Source organism: Corvus kubaryi, unplaced genomic scaffold (assembly GCF_017639235.1).
Source record: "Corvus kubaryi isolate FWS band 111438036 unplaced genomic scaffold, C.kubaryi_AGA036_p1.0 36626, whole genome shotgun sequence".
NCBI lineage: Eukaryota > Metazoa > Chordata > Aves > Passeriformes > Corvidae > Corvus > Corvus kubaryi.
In genome coordinates, this window is record NW_024580907.1 from 35,443 (window position 1) to 50,147 (window position 14,705).

General features: G+C 40.9%; 1 protein-coding gene across 2 annotated transcripts in view; it reads left to right on the plus strand.

Moving 5' to 3' along the window:
- The window catches only part of AHCTF1 (AT-hook containing transcription factor 1), a 37,245-nt gene that overhangs the window by 13,079 nt on the left and 9,461 nt on the right, over positions 1 to 14,705 (plus strand). For both annotated transcript variants that reach the window (XM_042019991.1, XM_042019992.1), the window contains 21 exons: positions 316 to 448; positions 536 to 717; positions 1,184 to 1,245; positions 2,000 to 2,128; positions 4,146 to 4,236; positions 4,323 to 4,412; positions 4,599 to 4,739; positions 5,564 to 5,668; positions 6,133 to 6,226; positions 6,526 to 6,649; positions 6,767 to 6,823; positions 7,830 to 7,976; positions 8,709 to 8,896; positions 9,083 to 9,227; positions 9,323 to 9,454; positions 9,979 to 10,126; positions 10,212 to 10,362; positions 10,923 to 11,030; positions 11,495 to 11,690; positions 12,565 to 12,759; positions 13,946 to 14,375. In XM_042019991.1, coding sequence (XP_041875925.1) covers positions 316 to 448; positions 536 to 717; positions 1,184 to 1,245; positions 2,000 to 2,128; positions 4,146 to 4,236; positions 4,323 to 4,412; positions 4,599 to 4,739; positions 5,564 to 5,668; positions 6,133 to 6,226; positions 6,526 to 6,649; positions 6,767 to 6,823; positions 7,830 to 7,976; positions 8,709 to 8,896; positions 9,083 to 9,227; positions 9,323 to 9,454; positions 9,979 to 10,126; positions 10,212 to 10,362; positions 10,923 to 11,030; positions 11,495 to 11,690; positions 12,565 to 12,759; positions 13,946 to 14,375 — 3,048 coding nt within the window. The remainder of the gene's footprint in view (positions 1 to 315; positions 449 to 535; positions 718 to 1,183; positions 1,246 to 1,999; positions 2,129 to 4,145; positions 4,237 to 4,322; positions 4,413 to 4,598; positions 4,740 to 5,563; positions 5,669 to 6,132; positions 6,227 to 6,525; positions 6,650 to 6,766; positions 6,824 to 7,829; positions 7,977 to 8,708; positions 8,897 to 9,082; positions 9,228 to 9,322; positions 9,455 to 9,978; positions 10,127 to 10,211; positions 10,363 to 10,922; positions 11,031 to 11,494; positions 11,691 to 12,564; positions 12,760 to 13,945; positions 14,376 to 14,705) is intronic.

Consider the following 14,705-nt stretch of genomic DNA (forward strand, 5'->3'; position numbering starts at 1 on the left):
TGGTGTTCCCCAGGGCTCAGTACTGCAGCCAGGTCTATTTGATATCTTTTTTAGATGATCTGGAGGAAAACCTTGATTAGCTAATAATTGTATGTTTGGTTTAGAAAGGATACAATTTGAACAAGAAAAAGAGGCAGTATGACTAAAACCTATCACATGGATGTTTGCTATTCTGTATATTGTTTTTATCGTTGTTAAGAAAGAATTATGTTTCATGGGTGAAATAACAGAATTAAGCCAAAACAGAAAGTAATATTTTAAAAACACCAGATCTCATATTTTCTACAACAAGAAACAATGTCTTCTCTTTGACAGTAATCTCTCCTGACACCAGTGTATCAATCTTCAGTTGGCAAGTGAATACCTATGGTCAGGGAAAACCATCTACTTACTTGGGTGTGTTTGACATCAATCGCTGGTATCATGCTCAAATGCCAGACTCACTGAGGTAGGTTTTAGTTAAGTTGCTTTCAATATCCCTACAAAGGATTAATTTGAAAGTCTCTGTTGAGCTTATGCACTTGTTTTCTTTAAGGCCAGAAGAATTCCGTCATGATTGCCCCTATTTTGCACTGTGGTCACTGGATCCTGTAATAAGCATGACTTCTCCAAACCTCATTTTGGATATTCTGGTACACGAGCGTAGTCTAAGTCGGGGGGTTCCTCCTTCTTATCCACCACCTGAACAGTTTTTCAATCCAAGCACCTATAATTTTGGTAGGTATTTCAGTGCTTTTCATTTGAATAGTGACAAGCTTCAGTTGAGGTCAAATGCCACTTAGGGGTTCTCCTTCTTGTTCATTGTTTGTCACACAAAAACCAAACCAAACAACCCCCACAAACCTTCTCCAACCTGGTTACCTGTCCTGACAAGGTATTTAGCTTGTGCAACATATCTGACAGGCTGCTGACTTTTGGGTTTTGGGGCTTCTGTAACACAGCCTGGGAAGGGGTGATGGTCATAAAATGAAATGACTTGGAGCTGAGGCCCAAAGCACAGCATCTGGGTGGCAGTGGAGCTTAAGTTTCTACGGTCAGACAGTAACTACTTTTTAAAGAAAGTTTGTAGGTGATCTGCTGAAGGCAAGGGCTGCTCGAGGTTTGTCTTTCCAGAGGGCACTATTGAAAAAGCACAAACTGGTGATAAGGTAACAATGTCTGTCAAACGTTCTTGTTTCTGCAGATGTTACGTGCTTGCTCAGCTCGGGAGTTGTTCACATGACTTGCACCGGCTTCCAGAAGGAGGTGACTTTTTTGCTGTATCTCTGTTGAGACTGTCCAGAGATGAACCTTTTCAAGCTTCTCTCTTGCAGTGCTTTGAGTGTCAGAGACCACTTTATGCTCACACAGCCCATCCACATGCATAACTGCAGTCACATCCTGCCAGTTTCATGCAAATAGTGCTGTTCTAGGGAGGCAGAGCAGGGATTGAATGGCTGGAAAGGAATGCAGCATTGCTGTAGTAGGAAGAAAGGGTGTGGTGGAAGTTGGGGAAAGCGTTTTCTTCTTGGTACTGTCTGCACAGCGTGGAGTTAGGGTATGGACCCCGATGAACTTGAGAAAGGAGGACAGCATGGAGAAAGGGAGAAGTTATTTAACTGTTTCAGAATTATTAAGGAAATGCATGTTTTTTCTCCCAACCTTGGCCAAATTATAACTTCTGAGCCACTGCACAGCTTGTGACAAATCCTTTCAAATTAAGTTCCAGCTCACTAAATATACCCGTGTAAATCATCTTTGGCACAAACAAGCACAGAAGTGTGATTTAAAGTTGTGTGTTAGTTTTAACTTCTACAGAATATAATTTGTGTCAGGGAAAATACCAGGGCTCGAGTATTAATAGGCTGGAAAATACTTCCTTTAGCATTGCAAGGGTTAGTATTTTCTTTCACAGGATATTGTCTATAAACTGAAACTGTTAGTTTGTCTGTTGTTTTTAAGACAGAGCCCTAGCGATTGAATGCTGTCTTAAATCTGTGTGTTTTGATTGATGTTTCAGACCTTGAAGTTCTTGAAGAAATCTGGTCCTTTAATAAGTGAAGCCATTCGTGACAGCTACACTCGGTGTCTTGTAGCTGGCTTGCTGTCTCCAAGACTGGTTGATGTCCAGCCATCCAGTTTGAGTCAGGTGAGTGTACACTGGGGAATCCAGGGGGAATACATCCATCTTACCTGAAGGCTCTAGAGGCTATAAGACCATGATTTTTTTATTACAAGTTGCTCTGACAGGCAGGTTTTGACATTAGGTAGCAGAAGTAATAATATTTTTAGATCCAACCTTCTGACTGGGAACAGCCCTAAGAGGTCTGTCTTTAGTGACCCGTGTGTTAATTCCGTGCTCCAGGTACTCACGCGGAAGCATGCAGTCAGTGCTGGGCATGTGCATCAGAGAGCAGCTTTCCCTAGGAACAGCCTTTATCCTCTTCATGTCTCAGAGCCTTGGTTGCAGTGTATTAGGTGGCAGAGTGGCCTCCCTCAGATGTGCACTATTGCGAACACCAGCTTGCTGCACTAGACATCATTTGCTTCCAAGGAAGTGCTGACCAATTACAATTGTCATCTTACCAGACAATCTCATTGCCAGTTCCCCTCATTTTCTCTTCATCAGTAGGTTTTTCTGCACCCTCTCAAAAGTGATCTTCATCTCTGTAGCCTTTGTCTTCAGCTGTGGTGGCTTGATTTCCTCCTCTTAGAGTGCCCTCTTGCTGCAACACCTGCATCACCTGTATCTTTCAACACTGCTACGTTCTGTCTGCCACCACAGTGGTTTCACACCCCTCTCTCACGGGTTTTCCATTTGTGGTGCAACGAACTTTGTCTCATCTGAAGAGTTTCCTCAAAGAAGGAGCCTTTGTGATGAACAACCCATCTTTCTCCAGGCAAGGGCAAAGCTAAAGGGTTGGATGGTCATCATGGAGTGCAGCAGTAAGCATTAGGAAGAGGAGAGCAGTCTTCCCCCGCCTTCATCTTCCTGTCTGTGGGCTTCTTCACCAAATGTGGAAATGTGTTAGGGAAAATAACATTTCTGCATAGTGTGGTAGCTAAAACAAATTTGGCAAGCTGACCCAGCCCAGAGAATGTTTATTTTTCAAGCCTGATGTAGGCTCTTACATTCTGATTAGATGTTCTGATGTCAACTCTGGTTTGGAAATTACTTGGGAAAGCAAGACATTTTATGATGACCTTTGCTGAACTGTGATTATATTGTTCAGAGACTGCATTGAGCAGGGATTGCTTTTGAATACTAGAAAGAAAAATTTCAGCATTAGGGTCAAGAAGCTTGGAATTTTGTTTGGTACCCTAAGAGGTAGTTGGCATGTTTCCTTGCCTGAAATGCATTTTCAGAAAACAATGGAAATATCTGTATGTCTTTTAATATGTAGAAATTGCTCTTAAATGTAATGTTTTTACCTAGAACACAAACTTTTTGATTTGTTTAAAAAAAATAGAGGGAAGAAAAAATGAAAAATTGTATGCAGGATCATTTCACCTGAAAGAAATGTCTGAACACCAGCTGAAATAAGCTTATTTGCCGTGTGTGTGCATGCCTGTGCATTATCCTTCTCGAGGATTGCCATGGCATTAGAATACAGAATTTGAACAGAAATTTCTGCCTATTAGAACTGAAATGTTTCCCTTCTTTGTGGTACTTTAACAAATTGTAGCTTAATGTTTTGGCTGTCAAAGCTGCTTCATGTCTTGCTGGTCTTGGGAGCTGCTTGGCCTCAGCTTCACTGTTTCCATGCAAACACAGTTGTGTTTGCTCTGTCCCCTTCACGTGTTCCTGATGGCAAAGGGGGGTGCCCAAAGTGCATCATGGGTGTGAGCAGAGGATGTTACTGCAAATAGTTAACTGGGACTCAGTAAATGGAGACTGAAACCCCAAGGCACAGAAATAGAGATTAACATTAGCCTGTGTGAGGTTGAAATGTCAGAGGAAAACTTCCCTGTGTTCCTCAAACCAGCAATCAGTCCAGCCCGTGGCTGGAATTCAGAAAGAATCAAGAATTGGGAATTAGTTGCGTTTGCACCAGTGGACTTTGTGATGTCTGAATGAGTATCCAGTTAGAAACAAACACTTGTGTCGATGGCTCGGGAATGAAAAGTAGGTGAGGTTGTGATTTGCTTTTGTCTGTTGTGCTTAGGAGGAGCAGTTAGAAGCGGTGTTGTCAGCTGCTGTGCAGACAGGTTCTTTAGAACTTCTGACGGGATGCATTAAACACTGGACTTCTGAAGGTAATGCTGCTTCCAGTGGTTTTATGTTCTGTCTGTTTTGGTGAGAAATTGTGGCTTCACATCTTCTTTGTTTTCTCTTTCTACAGAGCAGCCAAGTTCTGCTGTAAATTTACGGTTTGTTCTTGAGTGGACGTGGAGCAAAGTGATCTGTACAAAAGATGAACTGGACCAAATATGTGAGTACTGGTGTGGTCGTTTTTGAAAGCTCAGGTCATTCTTTGTAGTGGATCCTATTCAGTAATCTGCCGGTATATGGTACTGCTTCTTTAAGTGTTCTCTAAGTGTTGTGTGGTTGTTGAAGTGTCCTCTGGAAGTCTGCAGTTGCTCTGCTGACTGATGATTTGATATTCATCCTTGACAAGGTGTTCCGCTGTTTGACGGCTCCTGCAACTTCATTGACCCCCAGACACTACAGTCCCTTCAGCACTGCCAGCTGCTTCTGAGCAACCTCAGCACAGTCCTGAACTGTTTTCTAACAGAAGCCCGAGAGCTTACTGAGAAAGGTTGGTGAAAGCACTGCTAAGCCTTGGGTCCGTTTGTTAAGGTTTGGAAGGATGCTTGGGTTGTAACTGTGGAGACAGGAGCTGCTGTTGTTTTGGATGGTTGGGAGAGTGTCAGATTGAGCTGGGAGGAGGGGCTTAAAGAAGAAGAGAAGAGAAGCTGGGACTTAAAGCCGGGAGGAGGGGCTTAAAGAAGAAGAGAAGCTGGGACTGTGATTTAAGATGCTTTGAGTTCAGGGCAGCAGCTTGTTGTGGAGGTCATGAGGCTGGGTAGGGGAGGCTGCATTGCTTCAGCAGTGAGCTGAGTAAGCACCTGGGTGGCACTTACAGCAACTGAGTGTGGCAGTGCTGAGAAGTGTTCCTAGTTCTTAGCTCGTGATCGATAGCTGTGTGCAAATTGCTGGAAAATATAAAGGAAGCTGAAATGAGTAATGTGTAAAAGCAAGTTCCTTGATTTATTTTGGCTTCTGAATTTATTAATTGTTGTTGGCATATTGTGGGCAAAAGAAGACACTCCCTTTGCTGTAGTAATAATCTCTGCTACATGGGAAACAAATGTCTTTTTCCTGAGTAAATCTAATTGATAAGGTTTGGGTTTTTTTAAATTTTAATTTTTAGTGAGTCTGTTTCTTTGTAGTGCTTGGTTTTTTTTGGGGGTGGGTGAATGGTGTTTCGTTTTTTCAAATTCAGAAGTGATCTGGAGGGACAAATACAAGTAAAAAGAGTTCCACCATGTTTTTTTAGGCTTTCTATTTGTTCTGCTGAAGGGAGTTTTGTAAAAAGGAGAGGAATTGCAATATCCAAATAATCTTTTGCCTTTTTTTCAGGTTTTACAGACTTGACAAATAAGCAGGTGGTAACCAGCCTAATTTCTTTGTATGCACAAGTGGTGATCTGGTTCTGTCGATCCAGTCTCCTGCCTGAGGGTTTAGGTAAGCAGAACCTGTATTGCCAGAACACTTGTTTTGAGAGTAAAAGCAGTACCTGCATGTTTGGAACCTTTTGTGTATTGCTGGAGGTGAAAATACACCTTGGAAATGATCTGAAATTAGACACCTTATAAATTCCATTGTCAGCCTTAATTGTCTGACAGATGCTCACACGACACATTCAAAAACCATTCCAAACCGACAAAAGAGTTGTTTATTTAGGAGTGACCTGAGCTTACTTTGCGTGCTCTGAACACTGCATCAGCTGCAAACTTGAAACTGATCTTGAGACAAGAAGAAGTAGTTGAGCCTTTTACCTTAGTTCTCTTTTAGCAAAGGCAGAAAGATGGATTCTTTGAGAGTTGGAGGTTTCTTGAGGTTGTGTGGTTTCTGTCTGTCTAGTCCAAAGTTGTAGTTGAAAAACGTGGTCTTACTTCTTTAACTTGCTTTTACTGTATCACCTGTAGATGACCATATGCATTTGTCCAGACCTTTCTACAATTACCCTCTGATTCAGAGCTACTATACGGGTCACCGACAGAAACTCCAGCGCTTATCAAGGTAAGACTTACAGGAAATCTCTAGAAAGCCTGCACTGTTAGTTAGACTGGGTGAGCGTGGTTACTTTGGCAGTTAAAACCCTTTGTCTGCACTTCCTTGGCATTCCACATAACAGAGCAGGAAAGCAAACCTGGAACCCAAACAGTCACTGCAGCTCTTCTCTTGATTTCTGCTTTGGACTGCCTCATTAATTCATTGTGACCTAAGGAGCATCTTTCCTCCGAGTCAGAAATCTGTGACACTGAGAGGCTGGAATGAGTGTTTTCCTCTGTCCAAACCCTTGCTCTCTTTTGTTGCAGAGGAAAGTGGGATTCTGACTGCTTGATGATTGATGGAATGGTTTCCCAGCTGGGAGAGCAAGTTGAGAAGTTGTGGCAGAGAGATGAAGGCGGCACTGGGAAATACCCACCTGTCAGTTTACACGTGAGTGTTCTGTTCACTGAAAACCCCAGCAGCAGCAGCAGCAGCAGCAGCAGTCCCCTAAAGCCAGGGATCCTGAAAGACAGGAGCATTAGAAAACCTTTTCATCTTTCATTTCAGGCACTGCTGGATCTCTATTTGCTAGAAAGCATTGAAGAAAGTGACAAACATGCAATTGTATCCTTTGCAGATTTTGTTGTTACCTCTTCAGTTGTGTGCACATGAATGTTCTTCCATGTTTGTCACCAGGTGTTTTTCGCAAAGTCTTTTCTGATACAAGAAAATATGTTCCCTAAAATATTCAAGATAAAATCCTCCCTTAGTTTTTCTCAAAATTCAACACAGTTTATGATTTTTTAAAGCACTCCTATATGTAGCAAAGGATACATATAGTGAGTTAGAATGGTGCCCTGAAATGTGCTGCTTCAGAGCAAAAGGATTTGTAACAGTGGTTTTCCAGTAGCTGATTTTTGCCAAAATCATTTGTCTCACAGCCCAGCTAACAATGTTTGCTTTTTTTGTGTGTGTTAGAAGTGCAGGCACACAGAATATTCATTTGGCAGAAACCTAATTTTTGAGCTGCTGGAACATGCAGGCTTGGCTTTGTTGTTTGCTGGCTAAACCATGAGGGGAGCCTGGAGAGCAAGGGGGTTACAAATGGTTGTAGTATTCCAGGGCTGCTTTACTAGAACACGTCCTTAACAAAGGATGTCAGAAAGGGAAAATGAGACTTTGAGTGAGAAATCCACATATACTTTTAAACAGAATTTCAATCACTCGGTGCTAAGTTGTATTGTAAGGGCACTAAAATTTCTCTTTTATTAAGAATGAGGAAAACAAAACAGCTGTAGAATTTGGGGTTTTTTTAATAATTAGGCATTGGACATCGAGTGTTTTAAATGTCCAACAGGAGCCTGAGTTTATAACAGCAGTATTTAAATATGCAATATCTGCCTTTTTGATTTCCTTACAGAAATCCACAAGTGTTTCTCTGGCTGTTTATTCAGAATGTTGATTTGTGGTTAGGACGTGACTATCGATACAACAGGCTGCAATACCTTAAAATGGCGAGATCAATACATTAGGGTGTTCTGCTTCCTACCATTTTCATATTACTATGTTTTGCTAAATGTGATAAATTTTTGGCCTTAGCAATTTATTCACCTTAATTAGATACTCTCAGACAATTTACTTGCTGCTGGATATCATGCATTCCTTTCCAAATAAAACAGAAACTTCGATTGACTCCTTTCCAACTGCCTTTGCTATTCCTTGGGGTCTCGTTAAGCTTATTCAAGGGTTTTGGCTTCTAGATCACAATGATTATGAAGTAAGTATGAAACAGTTGAGTCGGACATTGCAGTGCAGAGCTTTAATCAATAGAAGTATTTTTAAAGATTGGTACTTAGGAGCTGTTGAAGCATTAGAAACTTTTTTTAACACTGCTCTGACATCTTGGGCAATAAGTTATGATTTGAAATTTTGCTTTAACTATTTTGACAGGAAATTGATTAAAACAAAGGCATAATCAACTTTATTAATTTTAATATTTAAATTTTCAAAGCCATCTATGGTTAGGTTTTCAGCAGACTGGTTGGGCACTGTTTCTAAAAGAGTGTTTTGGGTACTTTTAACCGTGGAAACTGTGCTGCAAGTAGCAGCAAGATTTGAGACAGAAGACTGCAGAAGTGACTTTTCAACCTGTTCTTCTGATGCTGAAGGTTGTTCTTTACTTGTCACCATGTCAATAGAATCAATTTGTTGGTCGAGTAACTTATTATTTCATATATTTATAAAAAGCAATGTTTGTCCACAGACTTTTGTTAACTTAGAAAAATCTGAATGTTCCTCTTAAAGCATTCACTTTGTTCTCTCTGGCTTGATTCCTTCTTTTCTGCAAATACTGAAGAACTTTTATTGATGTGCCCTGGATCAAGCATTTTGTTAGTTAGACATCTAAGTTTGCTTAACCCCCCTCCAGCCTTGCTGAAGAAAGTTTTGCCCGTGTTTGTTGCACGGGTTTGTGAGTCTGTGGTAATGAAGCTGCTCTCAACTTCTCCAGAATTCCCTGGCCCTGCTCTTCCATCCAGCTACAATCAAGACTGTGTCATGGCAACACATGAGGATAATTCAATCCCTCATGTGCCAGGGAGAGCACAGGCGAGCCCTCAGGTACATCCAGATGATGAAGCCGTCGATGTCCAGCAGCAGTGAAGTGCGGCTGTTCCTCACCGTGTTGTTGTCCAACAGGTAAGGAAATCTCTCCTGCCGTTTTGGCGTTCACATGTTGGGAAATGTGGAGAACTGATGCTACAAATGGGGCTCCCCTCCATTTCCATTTGATCCATTTGATCTTTGAATGAATAGCATCACTGTGGGGCATCTTGGTGGCTCTAGTGTTCCTATTCCTTTCCATGTCCAAAAACTTACCTCCAGGTGCATGGTGGAGGCTTGGGGTCTGTTGCAGCAGCACACCACGAAGTTAACCATAGAAGAGCTGCTCAAGCACATGTATGAAATCTGTCAGGAGATGGGGCTCATGGAGGATTTGCTGAAGCTGCCCTTCACAGACACAGAAAAAGTGAGTTTGGAGAAGAAACAAAAAAATCTTAATCGTCTCTGGCAAGAGAAGAGGCAGAATTGTAGTAGATGTTTGAAACGTGTTCTTTCTCACAGGAGTGTTTGGAGAAGTTTTTACAGACCAATGCTGGTGTTCAGAATCGTGAGTTCCTTTTAGTCCACCATCTGCAGCGTGCCAACTACATCCCAGCGCTCCAGCTGAATCAGTCCATGAAGGCCAATCTGACGGTAAGGGTAGACATCCTGCTGTGTGAAATTACGAATTATATGTTCCAGACCATGGTTGACTCCAGTTAAAAGAGTTTGTTTGCATCTGAGGAATAAATATGTATCTTGTCTTTTCATTCAGTTCCTCAGATCCCTCTGTTATGTATGGTTTAGATTATGGGAGTTGATTTACTTGTTTGTGTGTAATGAAGAGTATGTTGTATGTCATATCCTGTATCTTGCTTTTGCCTGAGAGCAGTCTAGATGCTCCACAGGTAAAATTTGCCTTGTGGGTTTTAGTTGCGAGTTTCAGAGTTGTTCGGGATTCTTACATTTTGGTTTTTTTAACTAGTCTTGCACTTTGCCAAAACTGAAATTGGTGAACTTGATGTGTGCTCCTGGGTGGCACTTGCTGTGTGCAGCAGAGGTGTTCTCCTGTAGCTGTAGAGCAAATTTAGGCCCTAGTTAGAACGAGCAGAGATAGTTCTGTGCAGTGAACTTCCTGTAAATTGTTAACGTCGTGCTTTACACATTTCCATTGTCAGAATGACCGTGATCCTCACCTGAGAGAGAGAGCAGTTGCCAGAAATTCTCTATTAGACCAATATGGCAAGGTGCTTCCCACAGTTCAAAGGAAGCTGGCAGTAGAGAGAGCCAAGCCGTACCGTTTGCCTTCATCAGTCTTAAGAGAAGGTAATTTTAGAGAAGGGAAATACGATGTACAGCCGGCCATCACTTTGATTACACAAGGCTCATATTTTTCCCTCTTGCTTTACAGTGCCAAGGCCAAAGCCTTTATCAACAGTTACAAGGCAGGGCAATGCAGGAAATGTGCATACAAGAGCAACTTTCATCAGTAAAGTGTTGTCCAAAATTGGGGAAGTATGGTTAGGAAATGAGCAGAAAACAAATATCTCACAATATGATAGGTAAGCAGCTTTTTTAAAAAGTTAGTCTTGAGCTACATGTTTGGAGGGGGAGGGAGGAGGAGGTGGAGAGAGAGAGTGAGTGGGAGGGGGCGAGAAAGAGAATTCTGTTTGAATTGTGTTAATATTTTGGTGGGAAGATGCATGTGAATAAAGCTTTGTTTTGCTTTTTTGCTCATATAGTATATAACATTTAAGAATCAATCATATGTAGTGTTTGGAGAGTTTTTCTGCTATGATAATCTTCTCTATACAAATCCATGTATTTACATTATGGCACATATGTTTACAGTATTTAAGACAGCTGAAACTTGAGCTGTTTGTCACTACCATGAAGCTGTTGGTGTACTGACTTTTACAGACTTTTGTGTGATCACATAGTAGTCTTTTACCACTTCCTGCTTGGTTATTTAAAAATAAGCAGAATCTTTACAAAGAGTGGAAAAGAGGCTTGTAATTGTCAGGTGATTGTCTTACATGGGATATGGACAAATAAAGTTGAATTCTGGTATAGCTGGACTTGGAAGGAATGAAAATCAGTTACGTTTTCATTTTCCTTCTAGTCCTAGAACTACAGAGCCAGCAGTCAGTACCCATCCTCTCCCTGCTGCAGAGTTGCCCGATGCATTTCTTGGGACACCTGTTACGAAACTTTCTCAAAAGTGTTCAAGGTATAGTAGAGCTACAGACTTTATATTTCAGAAAGGTGTTATCATGTAAATACATGTGCATGAGTGTATACTTCTTTGGTTTACCAAGGATTCTGTTGCTTTTAGTTTTGTATCTCAAAAGTCAACTTAGGGTCAAAATTAAGTGGAGAATTTGAAATGGTCCCTGCATTGAAATGTAGATTAGTTTTCTCCACTGCTGAGAATTAGGTCACTTGTGCAACTTAAAATTGGGGTATTCTTATGTCAGAGGCAGGGATTTAGGAAATTAGATACGAAATGTAAAGATATAATGAAAAAATGCTCCAATGTGCTTGTCGCTTGTTTGTGGGACTGATAGATCACCCCCAGCGGTGAGGTTGTATTTCTTGTTCATCCAGTGTTTTTGTTCTGCATCATCTGAGATGATCACAGCATGGTATTTTTCATTTATTTGTGCTCCTAGTTTAAATTGTGTGTTTTACCAGGTTACTGGATTTGGTGGTTCGTCCTGTTCCTTCCCGCTCTGTGGCACAGGATGAGAGCCAGCAGTCCCCATGCAGAGCTTCTACTTCTTCCGTGGCATCCAGCCCCCTGAGATCAAATACACATCGCTCCAGCTCCCAAAAGAATCTTCCAAGAGCATCAGAGCTGAATTTACTGGAAACTCCTCTTGTGGTCAAGGTTTGTATTTTAAGAAGTGAGTAGCAACCAACCAAACCAAAAAACTTCTTAGGTTTGTTTTAGGTGAAATTAAAAAAGTATTTAGCAGAAGCACTTCTGCATTGAAATTTTCAGTATGCATGTGGTTATTGTATACACAGTCCTTTTCAAAGCAGTAAGCTGGGAACGGTTTTTAAGCAGGAAACTTTAGTTCTCAGTTGATCACAGTGGACAGCTTGTCCCATAGCTTTGTGAAATAAATTTACTGTATGGAGCAATTCCATTTTCCACCTTTTTCTTATGAAATACCGTCCATACCAATGAACTAGCTTCATCCTCTTTTGAAACCCTTTCAGTACTGTAAAGTAATCTGAGTTAAGAACACCTGAATGCTTCTACATGAAGATACGTAGGTATTTTTAAAGCAGTGTTACTTCCTCTTGTGTGCACCTGATAAATTAGTAAAAAAAAAGCTGTGACTGTTGCTTTGCAGAATTGCTGTCAAATGCAGCAACTGAAAACGCTGCAGTACAGAGGAAAGTTGAAGTCGTGTGGCTTTTATAAGAGCAGCGTAAAAATTGCAAAAATTACTGGGATAAGAGATAACCTTGCAGAAAACAAGATGTCATATCGTTGTTTCTCGAAGAAGTAATTTTGAAAAATAACTTCTATTTGGTTGGCCATTACAAAGACAAACCAAGAGAAATATAAAAAGGATGCTTTTTTGTCTTTAAAATGTTGGTATTTTTGGAAAAAACAGTGCAGAGGCAAAACTTCTGCTGCTATAAACCCAGTTCATAATTTAAGCTAATTTAAGTTTTGTAATGTAAGCACAGTCTTCCCGTTTTGAAGATTTAACTGGTTTTAAATTAAATGTTTTTATTTCTTTTCCTAGAGAGCTAAAGTTTTGGCCACATCTTCTGGTTTTCCTGGGTTTACTCCTCAGTCTATTCTCAGGTCCAGCCTTCGCACTACACCCCTAGCAACTCCCTCTGCATCCCCAGGACGATCAGTTACTCCTCCTCTACGAGCAAAGGAACCTAGAATATCTTTCAGGGAAGAGAGCTCGAATGCAAAGTGGACTGTTGGGGTAAGCTGGGCTGCAGTTAGCGAGTTTTGCAGATAACGCTGTGATATTTTGACTTTAAAGTTTGCCAAAACTCCTTACACTGAGAATCTGGATTGTGAATCAGAATGGCAGAATTTGGTCAAAAAAAGATTGTGTTATGCTAGACCTTCTGTAGCATCATGTTCCTGCAGGAACATATTCTTAACAAACATCAGGGACCTTGGTGGCTTTTATTCAGATGTTCTTAGGACCTCTGGTGGTTCAGCTTTCAGCTCTACCTTTTCAAATGGTAGTGTTGCAGGAAGGTAAGGAATATAGATCGAGCCTCTTGTTTGGGTTTGTTACATTTTGCAAATTGAATATCTGGGAAAGCAACAAGTCATAAAGCTGCATTGACTTTCAACCTGTCTTTTTGCAATGTTGGGTTTACTTAAATGATTGTAAAAAGAGACTCCTGATGAAGAGAACTGTAGTGTTTTCTGTTCTCTGAGCCCTAAAGTTCTCGGGTTTGCTTCTTGCCTTGCACCCCGGGTAGCATCCATGTAGTTTCCAAATGCAGTGGGTCCATCTGACCAGCTGTGGTCCCTTCTGCTCCTGCAGTTGTGTAGCTGGATTCTGTGGTTCAGCCCATCAGGCAGTTGCCAGCATAATGTACCCAAATCAGGGGCACAACAGGGGCATGTGCTGCTATCCCATGTGTGAGTAGCTCATGTATGTTACAAGGAGCTACTCAATTGTAACAAGAGGTGCTCTCTCCTGTATGAAATTCTTACTAATAGTGGCACTATGGCCAGATGAATTTACTTGTTCCATGTCACAGCCATAGTTGAACACCAGCATATTTTAGTAGTGCATGTGTGTTGAAAGGGCAAGCATGAAATAGAGAAATCTGGAGTTAAGATTTTATTAGGCAAAGCTTTGTCTTCCTGAAAACACACTGGTAAGCCCATTGAAGAGGCTTGAGATGACATTATGAGCAAGACTGACTTCATCTTAATTCTTCAGTGTCGTGGAAACTCAATAAGCAATCTAAAGTGTGATTAATTTTTACACTTAGCCTTAAATCTAAGATAGTGCTAGAATGAGAATTTTTTATTGCCTCTCTAAGGGGACATGTGTAACTTAGAAATATCAGTATTTATTGGGGTTTTTTGTTTTGCTTTGGCAAAAAGCAGACTCCTGTTGCTGATCTGAACTTGTGTTTTAGGTGACAGAAGATGATAAAGCACTATTTGGAGCTTCATCTGAGCATCATCATGGCTTGATGGAGGATTCTTGGTCTGAAAGTAGAGAGAAACCAACTCTGTTTACTCTGAGCAATCCTGGGGGTGATCGTGCTGAATTGCAGGAGTCTTTGGAAAGCTTACCTGGAGGTGATTTGGAGAAGATGGATGTCAGCAAAGAAAATAGTAATTTCTCTGTCAGATCAGACCAGACTACTTTGGAGTATCATGATGCAAAATCACCTGGTGATTTTGAAGATGATGTCATCTTTATAGCTGCTAAACCAGCTAATTCTTCCACTGAACAAACTGGTGATGTTCAAGAATGGGAGAAGGAGGAAGAAACTGAAATGGTCGAAGATAAACCTTTCCAGATGAAACAACTAGATCCTTCAGAACGAAGAAAAGAAGCAGGTGTGTTTCATCCTGTGATAACCTAAGTTTCTGAATTTTTCAAATGTCTTCAAAAGATTAAATTATTGATGAGTGCAGCAGTTTAATGATGAGTTTTCACAAGTGCCCTGTGCTTTTAAAATTACCTCTTATGTTTTAAGTCCTTTTTTAAGTATCCCAGACCTATGAATGTATACTTCCTTGGCTGGCATTTCTTTTGTGTGCAGTGGCAGTTGAAAGGCAGCAGTGATTTGTGGGAATGTTAAGAGGGATACATGTTTAAAGCTTGGGCTTCTGGTTATGTTTTAGAGGTACTTCTGTAGTTTGCAGGTTTTTTTACGTTGTTTGACT